The 18,045-nt window shown below is 46.0% G+C and overlaps 1 protein-coding gene across 2 annotated transcripts in view; it reads left to right on the forward strand.

Moving 5' to 3' along the window:
• Nucleotides 1-3,052: 3,052 nt before the first annotated feature.
• The window catches only part of TMEM123 (transmembrane protein 123), a 49,815-nt gene continuing 34,822 nt past the window's right edge, over nt 3,053-18,045 (forward strand). Inside the window, exons 1-2 of one of the 2 annotated variants that reach the window (XM_059708044.1) lie at nt 3,055-3,356; nt 7,140-7,196. In XM_059708044.1, coding sequence (XP_059564027.1) covers nt 3,257-3,356; nt 7,140-7,196 — 157 coding nt within the window. In that variant the 5' untranslated portion in view covers nt 3,055-3,256. Of the gene's footprint in view, nt 3,357-7,139; nt 7,197-18,045 lie in introns of both variants that reach the window. The other variant, XM_059708045.1, reaches the window with a different exon arrangement.

An 18,045-nucleotide genomic window follows, 5' to 3' on the forward strand; every position in this document is an offset into this window, starting at 1 on the left:
TAGGAAACTGGAAGTGCCACACTGAGCCTGTTCCCTCTGGCTGCTCACACCTGCGTTATGTTTCACATGAGGGAGCCGGACTGGCAGAGCCTCAGTCACATTGTTTAGCCCAATTGCTGGGGGTCTGAGTTCTAAATAAAGGAAAGCTATTCAAACGATGATGGGGATCCATAGATAGGACAGATGTCCACTGTCCCATAGCAATATGTGATAGGAGCTCAACACGAGTTATGCATTCAGGCATAGGTTTTTGTGCTCGTGGAACTTATACCCTTGCAGGAGAGACAAACAATAAATAAAAATGAGCATAATGATGGACAGCACTAGTTGCTACAAAGACAAATAAAACTCTTAGGGTATTCAAGGAAAGCTTTTCTGAGATGAGCAGAGGCCTGAATGATGCAAGGGAGCAGCAAGCACAAAGGCTCTGGGGTGGAAACTGATCAGCAGCCAAGGACCATGTCATGTAGGCCATGAAGACCCAGACCCTGGCTTTGGACTTGGAAAGGTGGCAGGGAATGGCCTGATCTGACATTTATAGAAGGATCACACTGGCTGCCGTGTGAAGAACAGATTAGAAGGGAAGCAGGTGGAAGCAGGGAGACCAAACTGACCAAAGTATGAGCAGAGAGATTAGAGCACAAAAATCTGCCCAGGTATCCCGGCTGGTGTGGCTCAGTGATTGAACATCGACCTATGAATCAGGAGGTCACAGTTGGATTCTCAGTCAGGGCACATGCCTAGGTTGCAGGCTCGATCAGTGGGGGGCATGCAAGAGGCAGCCGATTAGTGATTCTCTCTCATCATTGATGTATCTGTCTCTCTCTCCCTCTCCCTTCTTCTCTGAAATCAATTTTATTTATATATATATATATATATATATATATATATATATATATATATATATATATATATATATATATATATATATATATATATATTTCTTTTTTAATCTGCCCAGGTGGTTGGGGAGAAGATTATATAAGAAAGGAGTCTTGGGAGATGAGTGAAAATTGCCCAGAAGAAGAGGTCAGAAGGCCTCTGGGACGAAGGGAAGAACAGGAGTGAAGACACAGGAGCATGGAAAGCTCTGGCATATTTGCAGAACTTTCAGTAGCCTGGTGAGGTTACAGAGAAGGATCCAGACATGAGGCTGGGAAAGTGGGGGACAGCTAGACTGCGAGGGCTTCCATGCTGCTTTTTTAACCTTTCTTGTCACCCAAGTGAAGTGTTGATGCAGTGATGGGGGCAGAGCCTGAGACAAAACTCTGGCTAGATTTTCCCCAGGGAGCCCAGACCTCTCACGGGAGTTCCTAAGAGGGCAGAAAGGACACAGTGCCTTGCCCTTTTCACCTCTCCTCAGACTAGAGAAAACACGGCCAACCCACAGGTCTATGCGATTATCAGAGTGAAGCTGGGCACACACACCCACTCCTCTCCGAGGCACAGAAATCAGACAGCAGAGAAGGTCTGAGAGCTTCTCCATCGAGGTCAGTCCCAGGAGAAATTGTCAAGCAGATATCTCGTCCTCCATACTTTCTCATTTTCACTTCTGCGGGCGGGCATCTCATATTCCATTCCAGATCCCAGAGAGATGTACACTGAGCCTTACAGGAAGTGTTAGATGTGGGTTGGTGAAGAGAATGGAAGAGGAGGAGGGCTTTTCAGAAAGAGAGAACAATGCGTGCCAATGCCAGGAAGCACCGTTGTCCATGGGCAGTCAAACCAAGGCTAGACAGATCGTTGGAGCCTGGGTTGGGAAATGCTTGGATAATGCGGTAAGCAGTCATCAGGACAATTTATTCGTAAACCAGATGCCCCAATTAAATGGGTGACCGAAAGTTAAATGTGTAGTCCTTGCTTTTTTGCCCAGGGTGGATGCCAGGGAGTATTTATTAGGTTTGGTTGAATCAACAGGTGGAAGTTTATAACTTTAGGATAAATTGCCCAAGTTAATCTCCATGCCAGGTCATCTCCACATTGATAGACTTACCTCAGAACAGAAAGCACTATCTTTCGTAACACATTTTTTGGGAATTGCAATGCATTGTGCCTTTATTTCATAAACTCTGGGTCAGATACCAAAGATCAGCAACGTTTAGAGCTTCGCAGGTGAGGGGTTCTCCTTGATTTTAGTTCCCTGGGTCCTTCTGTCTTCCATCTCAGCTGAGTCCCAAACCAGGACTCAATCTTGTCTTGCTCCTGTGTATCAGCCTCGGTTGCTACAGGTCCAGTCACAATTCTGAGCGGAAACAAGATGCAAATTTTAGAAGAACTGCAAGTCAAAATAGGTGAGTAGAAATGGCACCAAGGGCTTAACCAAAAACTGTTCAAAGCAGCTTATTCCATCTGAACTGGGACAGCTGACACCAAGGCGAGAAGACCAGGTTAGAGTTGTGCAACCTCAGCCTTGGTGGCCATACTGGCCTGCGAAACGCTACCAACTCTTCTGTACCCCTCATCCCTGCCCACTCCACTAATCTTTTTGCACAAAATGTATCTTTATTGCACCGATACAGCAAATGCAGGGAATTTGTGGAAGAGGATGGGGTACAATTTGGGGTATCGAGATCATGTGTTTTACATATGAACGTAAGCAATGAATTTGTCCATCACCATCCCCCCCTTCCCCGCCCAACTTAGGCTGCTGTCCAGAAAGAAAAGCGCTGATGGCCAGGACCTCGCAGAGGGCATCCCATCCACTCTGAGCCTCTCCCTTCACCTCCCTGCTTTGCGGCCCTCGCCTGCAATTCCCCACCCCCCACCCCCCACCCCCCGCCCACTCCCCCGTGCTTCACGAGAAAGCTGCTCTTCAAAGACATCCTTCCGGGCTCAGCGAAGCCCGGCGGGCTCTGCATCCGGAGGGGCCGCGGCGCTCGCTTTTATCGGGGAGAACAAAACTGCCATTTCCGAAAACAAAGGAAACTGCTCGAGCGTTTCGGGCTCACGGGTGCACATCAGAGGGGGCGGTCGGATGGAGTCCGGGCGCCGAGCACCGCAAACCCCGCCCCCTGCCGGCCCCGCCCCCGCGGCCGCGGCCCCGCCCCGCCCCGTCCCACCGCCCGGGCTCCCTACGCAGCGCGCGCTCCAGCCGGACTCCCGCGCCCTATTTGGTCTTGGGGGGCAGGTGGCGGGAGGGGGGCGTGCGCGGCGGAAGAGGACGCGGGCGGGCTCGCGTGCAGAGGGCCGTTCTCGCTAGCGCCGCCGCCACCTCTGCTGGGGACCCTCGAGGCCGTCGCGTCCCGCCCGGAGAACAATGGGGCTCGGCGCGCGCGGTAGCTGGGCCGTGTTCATCGTGGGGACGCTGCTGGTGCTCGCGCTGCTCAAGGTGGTCGTGGACAGCGAAGACCCGGCGGGTGAGTAGTGGCGGGGGCGGGGAGGGGGAGGGCGGGAGGGGAAAGGCGCGCTTGCCTGCGGGAGTTTCCAAGTTGGGATCAGCTTGTAAGGAAAGTTCTGCGCGTCTGATGCCGAGCGCACGGGGCCAGCCTGGAGGTGCCTGGCGAGGTCTCGGGGAAACTGAGGCTCCGGCCGGCTCCCACGTGCCCCGGGGCCCCCTGCTGGAGAAACTGCCCGGTCCTTCCCCCCAGGCTGTTCTGCAGGCGGCGGTGGCGCACCTGGGGGAGTGCGGGTAACCTGTGGAGCTACCCAAGGACCGGCCTTCAGCGGGGGGCTCGAGTTAGTTGTGCCAGCCTCTCCCTGGAGCTGAGCTCCAGCCTTTCCCTTGATCTGAGGCTCCCTTTCGCAGGGGGGAGGGGGGGGGGGCTGAAAATATGTCCACCGGTTCCTGCGGAAGCGGTTCTACGAGTTCGTGGGGGAACCTTTCAGGAGTCTCCCCGGCGTTTGACCGTCTGTGCAGTAGCAAACAGACGATGTATATTCCCAAGGTCTCACCTTTCAAGTTAAGACTTTGGGGCTCTTTGGCTGGTGGGAGCTTTTGGGAAGCGCACCCGGCCCTCGCGGAGCGGGTGAGGCTTATGCCACCCTGGGAAGGGCGCCCCCTGCGCCTTGTGCGGCATTAACCGCGGGGGCGCGCATCAGCTGTGCGGCCGGAAGATCCCGGCTGACGATCGCCTGGAGCCCGCGACGCGGTCAGTAGGTCAGAACAAAATAAGTTTTACTTCTCTCTCTTTGAGAAAAGGGGGTTTCCCTTCAGGACCTTAGCCCTTTGGGGACTTGAGAACGTCCTGTTTGGATAAGGCCAGGAAACTGGGATTTGCTATGTGTATTACATTTTATTTGTAAACTATTCTAGAAGTAGGGTAATGGTCAGTAAAGTAGGATAAGTTGCTTTAAGGGACTAAAGTGTTTCATGGATTTAAAGTATATCCACCTGTTGTATATTTAGCCTGAGATTTGTTTTATCCAGATAAAGAGGTACAGCACCTGCTTTTGCTAGAATAATCTGAGAGAGACAGTAACTTTTGTTTGTTTTTGCTGAATTTTTTGTTTGTTTTGTTGAATTGTGCATGTGACAGTCTGGCTTTGCAGATCATATTTTGAGATCATTTAACAAAAGGATCATGTTCATCCTGATACTAGATATTTTTTCTATTTACCTATGCTAATTGAGGTCGATACCACATCCCATCAAATCCTCACGGTATGATCCCCATTATATAAATGAACAGAGGCTTAGAAAATTGTCTAACTTATTCTGAGTAAAACAGCTGATACATGTTTGATTTCAGAGGCCAGAATCCAAACTCTCAACCATTTTGCCTCATTGGGTGATGTTGGCTTTTCAAGTAGAGAATGGTTAAATCCACAATATGGCCATTGCCCAAAATATTGTGGGAGAAGATAAAAACATTACTGAAATTCCTCTTTTAAAATATCCTTCACAGTCTGTTGCATAGTTTCATAAATATCCTCCGTTGGAGGATGCGGGGAGACTGTGAACAAGTTAGCCAGCAGGATAGAATGTGGGAGTGCAATGAGAGACATAAGGGAGGGAGGGCAGGGGAGAGGGGCTGTTACTTAGGGCTCTTGGTGGCAAGTGACAGAAACCCACCTTGAACAGCCTTAGAGCCAGAAGGGACTTTATGAACTCTTTAACAAAAAAGTCCAAGGATTAAGGTGACTTCAGAAATGCTGTATTCAAGAGTTCAAATACGTTGCCAGGAGATGGCTCTTTCCAGTTCTTGATTGCATCTATCAAATCTCAGGCAAACCATAGTCAAACTGTCCTCAGACTGCTGGGGAGTGGGGCATCGGGGAGAACATGACACTTCAAATAACGGGGACTTTCTAAAGCGAGTAGCATGTTTCAAAGGCCACCATAATGGGTACCCAGTTAGGAAATGAAGAAATCCATACTGACTCCATACCACATAATGAACTTAACTACCCCCCCACACACACACACACACACCCCTCCGATTCAGTGTATTATAACTCAATTGAATACCTGTTCTTTCTGTCAAGTCTTCATCCTTCTTGTACTTATGGTTATCCATGAATCTCTCAGGATATAAAAACAGTGCCTGCCCACGTAGATACTTCAGACATGTTTATTGAAAAAATGAGAAAAGTTAGTAAAGCTAGGAAGAGTCTGTCTTCTTTCTCAAGCAAAAAATTAAAGATGGGTTACCAGGAACTCATCCTTCATAAGAGTGACAATAGCTGGGAGACAGAAACAGGAGATTCCTGCCGTGGTCCAGACCAAAGATGATGGCACCAGATAGTGGAGATGAGTGGTGGGTTCTAGGTCTGGCTTCTCAGGGGGTGCAACTGAAGTCACTTGCTATTGGATTGGATGGAGGTGGATGGTGGAATGAAGAAGAGGGAGGAATCAAGTCGTGCCCTCTTGGTTTGGGGTGGAACAACTGGTAATACATTAACTGGGAAGACAGGGAGAGCGGGTTTATAGTAGAAAAGCAACAGTTCCATTTTGGCACTCACATGCACAGGCTTTGGAATTAAACAGCCTGGTCCGAATCCAGACGCTGCCACTTACTAAGCTGAGTGGCCTTTTCTGGGTCTCAGTTCCTGTCACTGCAAAACAGTATTCCTACCTCAGAATTGTTGGGAGGGTTGGATAAGCTAATGCAAGTCACATGCCCCGCAGGAGGCCTGGCATGGCCTAAGCTCTTCATAACATTGACATTTGTTTGATACCTACTGCTGAATACATCTGTATGGTCTACTGACCTTGATCTTTTTCAAGTTTAATCTTTTGTGTGTGTGGATTATAGTTTATCAAGAGGAAGAAATTTGCACGTGCAGTTAAGATAGATCCTTCAAACTTGTTATTGCCTACCTTTCGTTGTACTCTGAGGGTTTGTCTGTTTTGTTGGGGGAAGGCTACCTTTGTGAAAAGTATACAATAGCACACTTATTCTTTTTCCAGGTGTGTGTGTGTGTGTGTGTGTGTGTTAAGTCTATACAAAGACTCAAGATGAATAAACCAACTGAAAAAAATGCTTAACTGGGGCATAGAGTTCTTCTAAACCTTTCCCAAACCTTTTAGGTGCCAGTTAAAAATTAAGAGTCATAACCCCCTGGCAGTGGACAAGGAGACACCTGTTTGGTGGTGTTGCTCTTATATTTGGTCAGGGGCAAGGCAGACACGCAGTCCTTAGCGCATCCTAGCTTGATGCCTGTGTGTGTTGGTGGGCAGAGCTGTTTCATGCCTGGGGCACCTAAAAAAATTAAGAATCATACTGAGAAGGCTTTCCATTAAATGTGAAGTTATCTTCTCTACATTGTATGACGTTAGGGGTGTTGGGGGTACAAGCCCTTGAAGCACCCATGAATACAAAGGGACCTGACCGTCCACTCCACTCAGAAGAGCAGGGATGTAGGGGCAGAAATCAGTTTCTCTCTCACCCGTCGCAGTGTCCTCATGGGGGTGAATGAATTTTGGAAAAGCTATTACGTAATCATCCAGTGGCTGGCACCTACTGTAGTAAGTACTGTGTAAGTGTTTGTTCCATAAACTGTATGTTTTCTTCTTGAAAAACCAATAATGCAGTTACAGATTTACTGGCAGTGTGTGTTTCATAGCAACAGTGGCAAAAGTAGGCCTTACAACTTCTTGTGGAATGATCTACCCTCCCCACACCTCCACCACAATACATTGCCAGTGTTCTTAGTTAAATATTACATGTCCATTAATCACAAGCTTTTTATTTTTATAGGCTCTTCCAGCGGACAGCCTTCCACATTTTCCCATACCTCTACTACTCAGCCAGCAGGTATGTTAAGAAGGGATTTTTATCTGTCCTGAATACATAAAGTAGTATCAGCAGGAAAGTCCGTGAAAGCGGGGGTACGGACCTGTTTTAACCATCATTTATTCATGAATCCCTAAAGCCTATCTCAAGGGCTGCCCTTAGTATGCATCAATAAATGATAGAGTCCACTGGATGAATAATCTCTCTCAGTCTAGCGAAGATGCGAATATATTCTCAAACATGTTAGGATTTCATGCTGTTTTAAAGCACATTTTTAGGTGTGAAGGTTTTGCACTCTGCCTATACATATGAAATGTGAATATATAAGTCTGCTCGTCTTGCTGGGGAAACAAGTCTCTTTAAGCTGGTCAGCCAGGACAGCCTTAAGTTGCCGTGGCAGACTCTAAGGCAGGGGTCCTCAAGCTACGGCCCGCGGGCCACATGCAAATACAAATATTGTATTTGTTCCCGTTTTGGTTTTTTTACTTCAAAATAAGATATGTGCAGTGTGCATAGGAATTTGTTCCTGATAGTTTTTTTTTTAACTATAGTCCGGCCCTCCCACGGTCTGAGGGGCAGTGAACTGGCCCCCTGTTATAAAGTTTGAGGACCCCTGCTCTAAGGAGACCGTCCGACTTCAGTCCTCCCAACCCCCATCTTGCTTCCCTGTTGAAACATTTGTTGAGACATTTTCCCTGTGCTTTTAGTTTGGGACAAATGGATTTCTCCTTGGAATTCTGAGTTCACTAGCTGGGAAGATACAGGAACCAGGTTGATGTCTTAAATATCAGTAGTAAACCATCGGTTTCTTGTAAGCAATATTTAGGTTATCTTTTTATTATCCTTATTCTTCAGAGTTGACTGAGGTCAAAACTAGGAGAAAGGTACACAGATCCTATCGCTAGACCCTACTTTTAGTCACCAAATATTTATTGAGTGTCTCTAATGTGCTGACATGTTCTACTAGAAGATGCTAAGGATACAAAATGGACAAAGCCCTGGCTAGTTGGATTCTTTTTTTTTGGGGGGGGGGGGGGCGGTGAGGCTTGTTTTCACTGTGGAAAAATAACATAATATTTATGATGTTAGCCATTTTAAAGTATAGAATTCAGTGGCAATAGGTACGTTCACATTGTTGTTCAACTTTGTAGAGTTTCATTCTCGGGGGTGTACCAGTGCTCCAGGGAGTTCATATTGTTAGTTTACCTCTGTGTTTTTTCGTTATCTGTGCCTTTTTCCTACTGGTTGCTGGCTGAACATAGTCAGGATATACTGTTATTTCAGTTTCAGTAATTCTGCGTACTCATTTTTATTGGAGGGGAAGACTAGATAGATTTCCCCAAAATGTAATAATGGTTATTGTTGGGCAGCTGTGGGAGGGTTTTCTTAAAATAGTTTATTAAATTCATAGGTGTCTTTTCCTGTTGACCTTATTAACTCTAATTCTGCACTGCTGAATATCCTGAAAACTGTGGTGTGGCCTTAACTTTAAAAAACACTTTTTAGCCAAGATATACCACTGCGGACATCAGCTGTGAAGTTGTTAAAGATCAGCGCAGTGCTTTGAGGACAGCTGCAGAGTTGGTGGGAGGATTTTGAATGCTCCTCTAGCTCAGGGAAATTTATTGAGAGGGAAAAAGAGAGAGCATGGCCTCAAATTTTTTTTCTAACAAGAGCAGATAATAAGGTTTTATAAACAATTTTTGTTGTTCAGTGTGTAACACTTCCCATAACTGTGATACTATAACAGTTACGGGAAGTGTTTGAATCTTCTTTGAATCTTGAAAACCCTTATGTAACATGTTGAATTTGTCTAGGACATGATGCTTAATATTTTCTATTAGAGTAGCACGGATGTTTCTAATTGTTGAAACACATGTTTTTTGAACACACTGTTTACCAGTTTGTTTGGTGCTATTTCGCCCGGTTTAATTGGCACCAATCCCAAAAGGAAAATAACATCCTCCTTTGGCGAACTCCTGTATGATGTGTATTTCAGGAAAAAGTGGAGGCTGCCAGCAATATTACTTAGCACATGAAGTGCCTGTCACTTCTATAGGACTTACCACATTAGATTCAGTATATCTTTCTTCTCTACTTTTTTTAGTCTCCATCTGAGTTCCTTGGAAGTGGTATAATGATTTATTCATCCGAGCTCCTAACACGATGCCCGATACATAGCAGATATGCACACATGTTGGTTGAACTGAATTATGGAACCAGAAACATATTTTACTGGTATAATTGCTGGCTTAACTTTATTAAAGAACCACTGCATACATTTTGCAGACATGACTGGTCCATGCTCTAATCTTATCCATTATTATCTCGTGGTGCGGGGAGAGAAGGTTTCTTCTTGTTTATAGAGTAAGATAGATACCTGCGGTCAAAGAAACAGGAATTAAGGTTACTCTCCAATGATACCACTGAATTGCACGTAACAGTTCTTTTATTTTTTGCATGCCCTCATCGTTATTCGAGAACAGCCCTGCTTTTGACATTCTTTTCTGCAGGGACTTGTTCGTGTTTTCACATTTTGGAGGAAATAGTTTCCCCTGTTTCATGTAAAGTTAGGCGGTTTATATTTCAGGTCTGTGGGTGGATGAATGTATGCTGTATGGCACAAGAAAGACACATGCCCGGGTGATGTTTAGTAACGGGAGTCTGGGCAAGGATGCGAGAGAACGTGGCATGGTTCAGGAGAGCAGGTCTCATCTGTAGCCAGGACAACGGCTCACTGTCATTTGGGATACAGCCTGCTCTGACTACTTAGCACTGATGCTTCCCCAAAAAGAGGAATCTGAGGGGCTCAGGGTGCTTACATCCAGTTTGAAGCTCCTTTCTTGGGCATAGTTTGTACCAAACCAGTTTCAAAGCAGTTTCTCCCTTAATGTTCCATGTGTACATGATTGCCTTTGGCTTGGTAACCCAGCCTTGGTTCAGTCACGTGGGCTGTTCTAATAGGGTGGGCTTTCTCCATAGACCTGGCAGGGCCGTAACAAATCTGAGCAGATAAACATGGCTTGGACTTAGATTTCTGCAGAAGAGGGCATTGGAAATTTGGGAACAACTTACTCAGATAATTTTGTAGTCCAATTTTTACCCCCAATAGAAACACTAAAAGTCTTATTACTAAAGTGGGAAGAATCCATCATGTACATAACTCCATGTTTCATACCACCCTTTTCTACTTATTTTAGGTAAAATGTTTTGTGTATGAAAGAAATATTAGATGGAAATTTGCTGCTCCGTTGTAAGCTGCTGGAACACAAGAACCAGTGGCCTGACTGGTTGCTTTAGATGCAGATGGTGATAGACAGGGAAACAGTCAGACCTATAGATACTGATATTTGTGTTTAAGTAGAGATTGATAAAGGAGAACATTTAACATTTTAAGGGTTAGAGATAAGGGGCTGAGTAACTGGCACTAGGAAAGAATTTCTCTAACTCCTATGAAGAACTTGCTTGTACTTAAACTGCCTCAGCAACTCAAAGACTTGATTGTGTTCAGCTCATGATTTTGAGATTACATGTGAAAATTGCTAGTAATTTTTAACGTCATCAGATGTTGTCTCAAGGAATGTAGAGTAGGAAAATCATGCAATATTATGTTCACTTATTCAGTGAACAGATGTTTGTTTTGACTGCTCACACTGCCAGTCTCGGTTTTAGGCTGAGGCATCCAGTGACAAATAAGACGGATAAATCCCTGCTCACATGAAGTTTATATCCAGGTGGGGATATCCAGACTATAAGGAGAGCAGCAACAAAGATGGTTTGAGATCATGATTTAAAAAAAATAATAAACAGAATAGAATGAATAAATATATCTATATATGAATGTGGTAGAGAATGACCAGGGAGCAGAGGCAGACAGGTCACTGCCGCTGGCACACAGCGGTGCGTCTGTACTGCAGTTACGTTATTACATCTAGGAAGTTAGGAAACAGAATCAGTATTTAAGATAGAAGATTTATATTTTGAAACAGGAGAGGCTCCAGAAGAGAAAGCAGGAAATGTAGATTCTGGCAACTTCATTGACTTCTCTGGGTCTTTTCTTCTTGTCTTCTCTTTTCTTTTCTTTTTTTCTTTCTTTCTTTTCTTGGAGGGGGTAGCTCTGAAAGCATTAAAATGCAATGTGTGATTCTAAGCCACTGTGCACCTGCACACTCCCCACGTCCCTGGGGCAGCAGGTGTAATAATGAAATGGACCGGTCCTGGTGTGTTTCCCTGAAGCGTGCCTCTGTCCTGACGTTGCCGTTAAGGGCCCAACGAAATGCTTCCAACTCAGGCCAAGACCTGCTGCTGTGCTTAGTGTGGTGAGGACTGTAAAGGAGAACATTTAACGTTTTAAGGGTTAGAGAGGCGGGGCTGAGTAACCAGCCTATTGAATGAGTTCTGGGAAAACCCAGGAAATTGTGAATGTGGGCGTGGGTTTGTGGGGGCGGGCAGGGGGAGGAGGTCTGATAAACCAGGGTCAGGAGAGAGAGAGTCTATGTGCTGCCAAAGCGAGCACTAGGGTTCGGAAAGATAAACACCCAGTGCGGGGAGTACATGAAGTACATGAACTGAGAAAACATGCAAAATTCCCAGAAATGCTGAAAAAAGACTAAGCAGCAACAGAAATTAGAGAAAAATAAAAGCTTGAGCTATTCTCAAAATATGTTTTTTCAAAAGCAGGAAAAACAAAAGATGGTATAGATGATGAAACAGCCACCCCTCACTGCCCTCCCAAAAAGTGGGCCTGGGGCAGAAAAGCCCACCACCACCCGACTCCTGCCTCCTTTGGTCTTTCGATAAAGCCTGTGACGGGTCCAGCACACACTGGCTGCACAGTAGGTCCTTGTTGAATCTGAATTCCAGTTCGAGTAGGAGAATGGCCCAGCTGGGACTGAATGCATGGCACTCACTTCCTTTTGTATCTTTTCTATTAGACTCTTTTTCAGAGAAAGCTGGCAGGCTAGCTCTGCCCTCTCATGACTTCTCGCAGACTGAAATTCAGACCTACCCTTCGTGTTGAGTAATACATAAAGATTCCTCGAGTAACTTTCCCACGTGTGTAAAGTTCTTAAGAAGAGACTGTATGAGGTACTGGTTAGAGTTAAGCAGTAGTTGGTAGCAGACGTTAACTTTTTGGCTCCTCCTCTTTTTACTTGTCTGTGTCTTTTTTAATGTGTAGTGTTCCTTAAAATTTATTGTAGAGCCCTAGCCGGTTTGGCTCAGTGGATAGAGCGTCAGTCTGCGGACTGAAGGGTCCCAGGTTCGATTCTGGTCAAGGGCATGTACCTTGGTTGCGGGCACATCCCCAGTAGGGAGTATGCAGGAGGCAGCTGATTGATGTTTCTCTCTCATCAATGTTTCTAACTCTCTATCCCTCTCCCTTCCTCTCTGTAAAAAATCAATAAAATATATTTTAAAAAATTTATTGTAGAATAAAACTAAGACATGTACATGATTTCTAAAAGTCTAAACATTATGTATATAATACTAGTCTTACTTTCCCCATGGAGCCCAGCAATCCTTTTCCCAAATGTACTTAACAGTCAAAAGCCAGACTCCTTTCTGCCCAAAGAGCTGCCGTTGTGTTTCTCATCTCACCTGGTGGGACAACCATTCGTATAGTGTCTCAAGACAGAAATGGTTACCAGGTTCACACGCTTCCTTCCGAAAAATAATTTAAGCGTAATCTGTGTACAGTATGTATGCTTTTTATTACCATAAATGCTAAGCACTGTTCTCTGCCTAGTTGGTCTCACACCTCATCCTTCCTCATAGCTGCATAGTATTCCCCAATGCAGATGCAGCATAACTCATTCACCCAGTTCCCTATTGATGGACATTTAGGTTCTCTGCAGTCTGCTGTTTCAAACAGTGTTACAGTGAGCATCCTTCAGCTGCACAATTCAGTGGTTTTTAGTATAGTCACAGATATGTGCAATCTTGGTATGTTCTTTTCTAGTTGCGGAATTGCTAAGTGAGTGGTGTGTGTATTTTAATTGGTGATATGTTACTACATTTTCTTCCAGGAAGGTTACACCAGTTTACTCCCACTAACTGAGATGTGATTAATAAAGTCTCGTCACTTAGACTTACATTCCTTTAACTATGAGTAAATTTGGGCATATTTTCATACTGATTTTGGGTGGTTTTTTTGTTTGTTTGTTTCTTCGTTTTTTAAACAGCTTTATTGGATATAATTCATATACCGTACAATTCACTCCTTTCAGCTGCACAGTTCAGTGGTTTTTAGTATAGTCACAGGTATGTGCAACCACTGTCAACTTTAGGACATTGTCATTACCCCAAAAAGAAACCCAGTGCCCTTTAGCTACCATCCCCTTGTTCCCTACCCCACTTCCACCCTCAGCCCTAAGCAGTACTAATCTACTTTCTGTCCCTATATCTTCCCTTGTTCTGGACTCTCATATGAATGGAGTCATGTAGTATATAGTCTTCTGTGACTGGCTTCTTTCACTTAATATAATGTTTTCAATGTTCATCCAGGTTGTAGCTTGCATCAGTACTTCATTCATTCTCTTTTATGGCTGAGTAATATTCCATCGTGTGTATATACTACGATTTTGGTTATCTACTCATCCTTGAAGGACATTTGGGTTGGCTCCACCTCTTGGCCAGTTATAAATAATGCTGCTATAAACATTTATTTGGATCTATGTATTTAGCTTTTTTGGGTATATAAGTGGAATTGCTGGCTCATATAGTAACTCTGTGCTTAATGAACTGCTGCAGACTGTTGGCCGCAGTTTTTCATTCCTGCAAGCAGTGTCTGAGCATCCTGATTTCTCCACATCCTCACCAGCACTTGTTATTATGTAACTTTTTTATCCCAGCCATCCTAGTGGGTGTGAAAATGTATCTCATTGTGGTTTTGAGTTGCATTTCTTTGATGACTAAAGAAAGATGTTGAGCATCTTTGCATGGTCATTTGTATGTCGTCTTCTGAGAAATGTCTATTCAGGTCCTTTGCTCGTTTTTTAATTAGGTTGTTTGTCACTTATTAGCTTACCATTTTGTTAGCTTGTCTGTGTCTTTTTATTCGTTTATTTTCTGAGTATAAATATAGAAATTTTGTAAACTACAGCAAAGCATTTTTTAATCATTATTCAAATTACTTCTACCAGCTATTTTTTTAGTTGCTTTTTAAGCTCAAACTTGATTACATAGGTACAGTTTCTTAACATGAGAACTGACCTACTCTTACAAAACATTTTCATCATGGTTACATCTTAGGACATGAAAACAACTAGCTGAAAAGTGACAGTTTTAGTGTATCACCCGACTGTTCACGAAGAAACTCCACAATGAATTCGATTCACTAGCTCTAGGATCGTAGCTTCCTTCCAGCGTGTGTGCTTTGTTGAGTTTGGGGGACGATGCGAAGGGAAGACTGAAGGCATTGCTGTTAAGTGGCCTTGGGCAAGTTCCTCAGCCTCACCGTGCCTCAGTTCCCTTTGTAAAATTGAGCCGATGAGAGCTGTAGCTATCTTATAGGATAGGTGAGATGCATGTGAAGCACTTGGCTTTAAAATAGCATTTGGCACAAACAAAACTGAAATGTGCCCCTCTTGGTTCTGCGGCCACAGCGCCCCTTTTTTGGATCGCCTCCCGTTGAGCTCTCTGCTGCAGGGCCTTTGCATAGACAGGCCTACCTTGTTTTATTGCGCTTCATTTATTGTGCTTCACAGGTGTCACTTTATTTTACAAATTGAAGGCAAGACCCTCCACCAGCAAAAAGATGATGACTCGCTGTATTGTGGTCTGAACCTGAACCCCCGGTATCTCGGAGACATGCCTGTACTGTGCCCCTAGACAACTCTGTTTTCTTTTTATCTGTTCAGATAAAGCCCCTCCAGCCAGGCCTTCATGCCGAGGGTGGTGTGGGGGGGAGCTGTGGAAGGGGGTGAACAGGGCATTCAGATCTGAGAGGACACAGAGGACCTTGCCTGGCTCACCAGGCCTGTGCTGCGGTCAGTCTTCCTGTTGAGGCGATGCCTGGGTGGTTTGGGCCTTGTGATGTTGGGGCAAGGTGGGAACATGGGTGCTCTGCACGGACATCAAGAGGTAATGAAGGTCACGTGGAGAGAGGGGTGTTGGGGATTGCTGAAGTCCTTCAGGGAGTTTGGGTTTGATAGAAATGCGGTGGGGAGCCACTGAAAGTTTTAAATACATCAGCCCAAATGGACGGTGAGCCAAGATGGTAGCCGTGGAGATAAAGAGAGATTTCGCCTGGGGAATTGGGTGTGGCTGTGTATTTAAGTTTGAACTCAAATGTTTTATTGTCCCAGTTAAAACTAGACACCTGGCCACCCTATATCTGGAAGATTAGTATTGGGGGAATAAGAGGGAGAAGTTAAGAATGAGAACAGCTGAGCGCTCACAGCAGGCTGGAGGGAGAGAGTGGGTTGATCTACATCTGAAGTAGGAAAGACAAGAAAAGAGTAAGGACAGAGAAGTGGAGGTTAGATAAAAGTAGAGCGAGAAGAGAATCTCACTTTATATGCTTCCTTGTCTTTGAAAAAGATTGGGTTGGGGGAGCATTGAAATGCTAAAATTAGGTGGTTTTAACTTCCTGCATGATTCAGATATTAAAGGGGTTTCATGTGAGATAAATCTTAGAAACTGTCATCTAGTAGTTGTAGCATTCCATGTTAATTTAAAGATTATTAAAACCTTAGCACTGGAAGAAATCTTATAGCAATGTTTCTCAATTTGTTCAATTTGTTGATTTATTTCTGTTTCTAGTCTCTTATGATCCTTACTAGAGGCCCGGTGCACAAAAATTTGTGCACTTGGGGGGGGGGGGGCCTCAGCCTGGCCTGTGCCCTCTTGCAGTCTGGGACCCCTCGGGAGATAATGACCTGCTAGCTTAGGCCTGCTCCCGGGTGGCAGAGGGCAGGCCTAATCCCTAGGTGCAGCCCCTGGTCGGGCTCAGAACAGGGCCGATTGGGGAGTTGGGGCGCCGCCCCCTGTCATACTCAAGGCAGGGTCGATGGGGAGGTTGCGGTGCCACCCCCTGTCACACACAGAGCAGGGCCAATCAGGGGGTTGGGGCACTGCCCCCTGTCACGCACAGAGCAGGGCCCATCAGGGGGTTGGGGCACTTCCCCCTGTCACGCACAGAGCAGGGCCCATCGGGGGTTGGGGAGCTCCCCCCGTCACGCACAGAGCAGGGCCCATCAGGGGGTTGGGGAGCTCCCCCCTGTCACGCACAGAGCAGGGCGGATCAGGGGGTTAGGGCACCGCCCTCTATCACCCACAGAGAAGGGCCCATCAGGGGGTTGGGGCGCCGCCACTGTCACACTCAGGGCGGGCCGATGGAGAGGTTATGGCTCTACCCCATCACACACAGAGCAGGGCCCGTGGGGTGGGGGGGTTGGGGCACCGCCTTCTATCACCCACAGAGCAGGGCCGATCAGGGGGTTGGGGCGCCACCACTCTCACACTCAGGGCAGGGCCGATGGGGAGGTTATGGCTCTACCCCGTCACACACAGAGTAGGGCCCGTGGGGTGGGGGTGTTGGGGCGCCGCACCCTGTCACACACAGAGCCGCAGGGCGATCAGGGGGTTGGGGAGCTCCCCCCTATCAGGCACAGAGCAGGGCCGATCAGGGGGTTGGGGCGCCTTCCCCTGTCAGGAACAGAGCAGGGCCGATAGGGAGGTTGTGGCCCCGCCCCCGTCACACACAGAGCCACAGGGCGATCAGGGGGTTTGGGCGCTGATCCCGGTGCCGGGAGACCTCGCGGCACCACTGATCCCGGTGCTGGGAGGCATATTACCCTTTTACTATATAGATTAGAGGCCTGGTGCACGGGTGGGGGCTGGCTGGTTTGCCCTGAAGGGTGTCCCGGATCAGGGTGGGGGTCCCCACTGGGGTGCCTGGCCAGTCTGGGTGAGGTGCTGAGGGCTGTTTTCAGGCTGGGACTGAAGCTCCCAACTGCTCCTTTTTTTCTTTTTTTATTCTGGGCCAGCTTTAGCTCTGAGGCTCCAGCTCTTAGGCCTCTGCTCCTGAAAGCAGGTATCTGGTTTGTTTAGGTTCTACAATCGAAACTCTGTATCAACTCCAGGTCTGAGATCCCAGCTAGCTGAAAGCTGGTTTCTGGGGTTTTGTTTAGCTTCTATTTTTGTAACTATGTTTCAAACTGCCAGCTCAGAGGCCTGCAGCGGCAGGCGGGGAATGTTGGAGTCCTCCGTCACTGAAGCAAGCAAGCCTCATGTTAGTTTCAAGCTGCCTGGCTGCCAGCCGCCATCTTGGCTGAGTTAATTTGCATATCTCGCTGATTAGCCAATGTGAAGGGTAGCAGTCGTACACCAATTACCATGTTTCTCTTTTATTACATAGGATTATTTCTATGGTGTCAGCTATAATGTCTTCTTTTTCATTTATAATTTGTTGATTTGGGTTCTCTCTCTCTCTCTCTCTCTCTCTCTCTCTCTCTCTCTCTCTCTCTCTCTCACTAGTCTATTTAAAAGTTTGTCCAATTTGTTTATCCTTGCAAAGAACCACCTCTTAGTTTTGTTCATCTTTTCTATTGTTTTCCTGTCCTCTATTTCATTTATTTCTGCTCCGGTCTTTATTTTTGCTGTCCTCTGCTCATTTGGGGCTCAGAGTTCTTCTTTTCGAAGGTGTAAAGTTGTTTATTTGAGATCTTGTGTCTTAATGAAGGCATTTATTGCTATGAACTTCCATCCTTGTGCCTCTTTTGCTGCCTCCCATACGTGTGGGTATGTTGTTTCCATTTTCATTTGACTTAGATACTTACACATTTCCCCTCCAGTTTGTTGTTTGACCCATGGGATGCTAAGGTGAGCAGTTGTTTAATTTCTATGTATTCTGTGTGTGTCAGCGCCA

The sequence above is a fragment of the Myotis daubentonii genome, chromosome 9 (assembly GCF_963259705.1).
Source record: "Myotis daubentonii chromosome 9, mMyoDau2.1, whole genome shotgun sequence".
Lineage (NCBI taxonomy): Eukaryota > Metazoa > Chordata > Mammalia > Chiroptera > Vespertilionidae > Myotis > Myotis daubentonii.